The following is a 6,843-nucleotide window of genomic DNA, read 5'->3' on the forward strand; positions in this document are numbered from 1 at the left end:
TACCTGCTGCGGTTATTATCGATGCAAGAGAGACGGCAATGTCCGGCAGCAGAGTGCGGGCAGGGGTGGCAACAGAGTAATGTAGCAGTTAGTGTCATGCTTTACAGCACGAGCAATCCGATCCGGGTTCAGTTCCTGTCACCATCTGTAAGGAGTTTGTACGTTCTCCCTGTGACCGCGTGCTTTTCCTCCGGGTGCTGCGGTTTCCTCCCACAGTCCAAACACGTACGGGTTGGGGTTAGTGAGTTGTGGGTATGAAGCATGGTGACAGTTGTGGCTGGCCCCAGCACACCCTCAGACTGTCTCAGTTAGTGACAAACAATGCTCACTGTGTTTCAATTGTACATGTGACAATTAAAGATAATCTTTTATCTTTTAAGAATCTTCTCACTTTAGTTTACAGAATTCTTTATTCAGGATAATTGCTGAATGTTGTGTTTTGTTGCTAGTTGTACTCTAACCAACACACCACAGCAAATCCTGATACATGGAAATGATTATGACCTATAAAGTTGATCTTTTAATCCTTGAGATTAATTTGTCCAATAGAAGTTGATTTCAGGCTGGGAAGGTGGTGAACGAAACCCCCAGCATTTTCAATGTGAGCAGGACCAGGATCTACAGGTTGGGACTAGGAGTTAGGAATATGGCTGTGGAGGCGATGAGTCACTGGCCTGATACGGACCAGAAATGGGTCAATAAAAGCAGAGTCTGCCCAGGATCAGATAAAGCTGCAGAAAGTTGCTAACTTAGCCAGCTCCATCATGGACACTAGCCTCCCAGCATATAAATTTTATTTGTAATCAATAGTTTTATTATTATGTATTCCAATCTTCTGCTGTTGCAAAACAACAAATTTCACAACATACGCCAGCGACATGAAACCTGATTCTGATTCTGAGAGGAGCCGGAGGGTTTCTCCAGCACACCGGCCCTACAGCTTGACACCACCATCGGAATGGTGAATATGGTGAATGGTGGTGGGATAGGACTGGCATGGGGAGGTGTGTGTGTGTGTGTGTGGTATGTGTGGGTGGGGAGTGGTGGGATAGGACTGGCACAGGGAGGGGTGTGTGCAGGGAGTGCTGAGGAACTGACGGTGGACAGCGGTACTCTCTCAGTTCACCCTAACCCAGGGGCCGGTCTGGGTCGGGCCGAGGTGTGAGACATACCTGCTGCGTTGTGCTGGTGGTAGGTGATAAGCTCTGGAATGGTGTCGAAGATGTGTTTCTCGGCCAGGTAATAGCGTTTGTGGGTGTCCATGATTTCCTTGATGTGGTAGTGCTTGACTCCGGCGCTGCACTCACTGTCAGGGGTAAAGAAAAGAATCATAAACCCCAGAGATTCTGCCGATGCCGCAAATCCAGAGAAACACACACAAAGTGCTGGAGGATCTCAGCAACTCGGGCAGAATCTATGGAGAGGAATAAACGGTTGATGTTTTGGGCCGAGTCCCTTCCACTGGAAAGGAAGAGATCAGAAACCAGAAATAAAGATCAGACGGGTCTTGGGTACAGACATTGTTCGAATCGGGGGTGGGGTCTTGGGTACAGACGTGGTTCGAATCGGGGGGGTCTTGGGTACAGACGTGGTTTGAATCGGGGGGGTCTTGGGTACAGACGTGGTTCGAATCGGGGGGGTCTTGGGTACAGACATGGTTTGAGTCGGGGGGGTCTTGGGTACAGACATGGTTTGAATCGGGGGGTCTTGGGTACAGACGTGGTTCGAATCGGGGGGCTCTTGGGTACAGACGTGGTTCGAATCGGGGGGGTCTTGGGTACAGACATGGTTTGAATCGGGGGGGTCTTGGGTACAGACGTGGTTCGAATCGGGGGGCTCTTGGGACACACTCTCCGTTCAACATCAGGAAGACCAAGGAATTGATTGTGGACTTCAGGAAGGAGAAGTCAAAGGAACAGACACCAGTCCTTGCTGAGGCCTACCTCACTATATATTCTTTTCTTTTTTAGCTCCCTTTTTGTGCGCTTTATTTGGTTAACTTTTTTTACATACCTTCAAGATTTGGGGGAGTAGATTTAGGGCAGAGATGAGGAGGAACTTCTTTTCCCAGAGACTGGTTAATCTGTGGAATTCTCTGCCCAACGAAACAGTGCAGGCTACCTCAATAAATATATGAAAGACAAGGTTGGATAGATTTTGCATAGTAGGGGAATTAAGGGTTATGGAGAAAAGGCAGGTTGATGGAGATAAGTCCATGGCCAGATCAACCATGATCTTATTGGATGGTGGAGCAGGCTCGATGGGTCAGATGGTCGACTCCTGCTCCTATTTCTTTGTTCCTATGTACACGTACCTCCACCTCCGATGTTTGCGCCACCCTGAGCAGGGTGAATGTATGGAAGGCAGCTGGTCCGGATGGAATACCTGGCCCTGTGCTCAGAGTCTGTGTAGGGCAGTTGGCCGGGGTCTTCATGAACATTTTTAATCTGTCCCTGGCCCAGGCTGTTGTCCCCACAAGCTTCAAGATCGCCACCATCATGCCAGTGCCGAAGCATTCCACTGCCATGGGCCTGAATGACTTCCATCCAGTTGCACTCACCCCCATCATTGCAAAGTGCTTTGAGAGACTGGTTCTATCACATCTGAAATCCTGTCTGCCCACTACCCTGGACCCTCACCAATTTGCCTATCTCACCAACAGGTCAACAGAGGACGCCATCTCCACGGCACTTCACTCTGCCCTGACCCACCTGGACAGCACCAACTCTTACATCAGAATGCTGTTCATTGACTTTAGTTTGGCATTCAATACTGTGATCCCCCTCCAAGCTGATCGCCAAACTTTGCCAGCTTGGTATCAGCTCAGCCCTCTACAATTGGACCTTGGACTTTCTGACGAACAGACCCCAATCAGTTAAGTTAGACAACCTCTCCTCCTCCACTCTCACCCTGAACACTGGCGTGCCTCAAGGCTGTGTGCTGAGCCCTCTTCTGTACTCCCTTTTCAGCTATGACTGCATTCCTGTACATGGTTCTAACTCCATAATGAAGTTTGCAGATGACACCACGGTGGTTGGCCTGATCAGAGGGGATGACGAGACGGCCTACAGGGATGAGGTCCAGCACCTGGCTGCGTGTAGTGCTGACAACAACCTGGCCCTTAACTCCCAGAAGACCGAGGAGATCATTGTGGACTTCAGGCATGCCAGGAGTCACACTCGTGTCCCCAGCTACGTCAACGGAACTGTAGTGGAGCGTGTATCAAGCATCAAATTCCTTGGTGTCCACATTTCCGAGGATCTCACCTGGTCCCTGAACTCCTCCATCCTGATCAAAAGGGCGCAACAGCGCCTTTATTTCCTGCAGAGCATCAAGAAAGCTCACCTCTGTCGCAGGATACTGACAGACTTTTACCGCTGTGCCATTGAGAGCATACTCACCAACTGCATCTCAGTGTGGTAGGGCAATTGTCCCGTATTGGACAGCAAAGCACTCCAGTATGTGGTGAAAACTGCCCAGCGGATTATCAGCACCCAATTGCCCACCACTGAGAACATCTACCGTAAATGCTGCCTGGGCAGGGCGAAAAGCATTATCAAGGATGCATCTCACCCTAACCATGGACTCTTTACTCTCCTCCCATCCAGTAGGTGCTACAGGAGCCTCCGCTCCCGCACCAGCAGGCACAGGAAGAGCTTCTTCCCTGAGACTGTGACCCTGCTGAACCTCACATCACAGGGCTAAGCAGTATTGCATCCATATTGTACTGTCTCAGTACTTTTATATTTGTGTGCTGTAGCACTTTTTATTCACAGTTATTTTGTAAATAACACTATTTGCATTTCTGGTTAGATGCTAAATGCATTTCATTGGCTTTGTATCTGTACGGCACAATGACAATAAAGTTGAATCTAATCTAATGTATTTAGTGTTTCACATTGTAATTTTTAGTTTTTTATTATGTATATTAGTGTTCTGCCATCATTAAAGAATAAATTTCATGAAATATGCCAGTGATATTCAACCTGATTCTGATTCAAGTCCTTCTCAAAGTCAAAGTTAATTTATTATCAAAGATGTAGTCGTGCAACACTTAAGTCAAGTCGATGTTCTCCTAAGGGGTTGTCCATCGCTAGCTGATGAGGACCTGTGCTGTTAGGGTGGATGGAGAATGCCTGTGCGTAACTTTGTTTAACATGGGGAGGCTGATCACGGGGAGCCATCACACAGTCCTTAACAGGTCAGGGACAGGGTCCAGTGGCACAGAATGTCAGATGAACGGGGACCCTTCACTGTCGCTGTCATTACCATCATATTCTGCTGGCCCCACCACGTCACCACGTACTTCCTTCAGTTTCATTTTCTTGCTCTGAGTCCACAGGAGGACTTAGACAGATTGAGAGAATGGGCAAAGAAGGAACAGATGGTATATAGTGTATGGCCATGTACTTTGGTAGCATGAATAAAGGCTTAGACCATTTTCTAAATGGGGAGAAATTTCAAAAACCTGAGGTGCAAGGAGATGTGTGAGTCCTTGTGCAGGACTACCTGAAGGTTAACTTGTAGATTGAGTCAGTTGTAAGCATGATGTTAGCATTCCGTTTGAGAGGATTAAGATATAAAAGCAAGGATATAGTGCTGAGGCATTATGAGGCAACGCTCTTGTATTGTGAGCAGTTTTGGGCCCCTTATCTAGGAAAGGATGTGCTGACATTGGAGAGGGTCCAGAGGAGGTTCACGAGAATTATTCAGGGAGTGAAAGGGTTAACATATGAGGAGTGTTTGATGGATCTGGGCCTGAACTTCCTGGAGTTTAGAAGAATGGTGGGGGGGGAATCTCATTGAAACCTATCGAATACTCAAAGACTGACGTGGATGTGGAGAGGATGTTTCCTATAGTGGGAGAGTCTAGGACCAGAGGGCACAGATAGAGTGGATGTGAAGAGGATGTTTCCTATAGTGGGAGAGTCTAGGACCAGAGGACACAGATAGAGTGGATGTGGAGAGGATGTTTCCTACAGTGGGGGGAGTCTCGGACCAGAGGGCACAGATAGATTGAATGTGGAGAGGATGTTTCCTATAGTGGGGGAGTCTAGGACCAGAGGACACAGATAGAGTGGATGTGGAGAGGATGTTTCCTATAGGGGGGAGTCTAGGACCAGAGGACACAGATAGAGTGGATGTGGAGAGGATGCTTCCTATAGTGGGTGAGTCTCGGACCAGAGGGCACAGGTAGAGTGGATGTGAAGAGGATGTTTCCTATAGTGAGTGAGCCTCGGACCAGAGGGCACAGATAGAGTGGATGTGGAGAGGATGTTTCCTACAGTGGGTGAGTCTTGGAGCAGAGGGCACAGATAGAGTGGATATGGAGAGGATGTTTCCTATAGTGGGGGAGTCTCGGACCAGAGGGCACAGCCTCATAATACAGGAACATCAAATTGCTGGAGTTTAGAAGAATGAGGGATGATCTCATTAAAACCTATTGGGAAGACAGGTTGCGGAGAGAAGGCAGGAAAATGTGATTGAGAGGGATAATAAATCAGCCATGATATTATGGTGAAGCAGACTCAATGGGCTGAATGGCCTCAGTCTGCTCCTATGTCTCATGGTCTTAAGGAATCATCCCTTAAGTGTCTGGTCGCCTCCACGAACGCGCTGGGTGACAGTCCCTGTACCAGAGACAGAGGGTAAACCATCGATGCCATGGCCTCACCTGCTGGCCTTGGTGAACACGGAGACAGTGTACATCCCAGCCTGTCTCGAGTCCCTCACCATGAACGCTCCTTGTTTATCCTGTAACAGAGTACAGACACTCGCAGTCAGAGATTCACACACTGAGGCAGCCTCTTCCACAGCCCACATGAGTACGGCTGAAAGCGAACACCAGCGAGGTGCGTGGCGAGGACATTACTGGTTGACAACAATGAACTCTGAGCGGGGCCTTGAGTGAAAACTCACAATCCACCCTATACACAACAAAGTCACTCTGAACGGGGTATCTCCTCCCAGAGAATAAGCATGAAACAGAACAGCATGGCACAGGCCATTCAGCCCACAATGTTGTTCAGAACTTTTAACCTACTCTAAGATCAATCTAACCCTTCCCATCCACATAGTCCTCCATTCTTCTATCGTCATCTGCCTATTTAACAGTCTCTTAAGTGTCCCTAATATATCTGTCTCTACCACCACCCCAGCTGGGTGTTCCACACTCCCACCACCCTGTGTACAAATACACCCTCTGACACCCTCCTGTACTTCCCTTCAATCACCTTCAAATTAGCCACTTCCACCCCAGGAAAATGCCTTTGACTGTCCACTCGATCTATGCCTCTTATCATCCTGTACACCTCTGTTAAGTCAGCTCTCATCCTCCTTCACTCCAGAGAGAAAAGCCCGAGCTCACACAAACATTCAGTCATTCTATGCCTCTTCGATCTGGTAAGTGATCACCTCACTTTAAAACTGTTTTAACTACCTTTATAGGAAGGTAGGCTCAGAGACCCACGATTCCTCGAGAGAGACAAAGGGTGACCCCTTAGGGTTAAAAGGCCTACGTAGTCTGGACTGAGCGAAATGGAGAGGATGTTTCCAATAGTGGGAGAGTCTAAGACCAGAGGGCACAGCCTCAGAAAAGAAGAACGTCCATTTAGAGCAGAGATCAGGAGGAATTTGTTTAGCCACAGATTTTTCTGTGGAAGTCATTGCCACAGATGGCTGTGGAGGCCAAGTCACTGTGTATATATAAAGCAGAGGATGATAGATATCAGGGCATCAAAGGTTACAGGGAGAATGGGGTTGAGAGGGATAACAAATCAGCCATGATGAATGGCGGAGCAGACTCTATGGGCTGAATGGCCTATGTTTTATGGCCTGAACAGT

The 6,843-nt window shown here is 48.2% G+C and overlaps 1 protein-coding gene across 1 annotated transcript in view; it reads right to left on the bottom strand.

Moving 5' to 3' along the window:
• The window catches only part of LOC140193778 (tyrosine-protein kinase ITK/TSK-like), a gene marked incomplete at its 5' end in the record, with an annotated part of 30,359 nt that extends 24,605 nt beyond the window's left edge, over nt 1-5,754 (bottom strand). The window contains 2 exons of the mRNA XM_072250946.1: nt 1,173-1,306; nt 5,675-5,754. Coding sequence (XP_072107047.1) covers nt 1,173-1,306; nt 5,675-5,754 — 214 coding nt within the window. The remainder of the gene's footprint in view (nt 1-1,172; nt 1,307-5,674) is intronic.
• Between the last annotated feature and the right edge of the window lie 1,089 nt (nt 5,755-6,843).

Source organism: Mobula birostris, unplaced genomic scaffold (assembly GCF_030028105.1).
Source record: "Mobula birostris isolate sMobBir1 unplaced genomic scaffold, sMobBir1.hap1 scaffold_841, whole genome shotgun sequence".
In the NCBI taxonomy this organism is placed as follows: Eukaryota; Metazoa; Chordata; class Chondrichthyes; order Myliobatiformes; family Myliobatidae; genus Mobula; species Mobula birostris.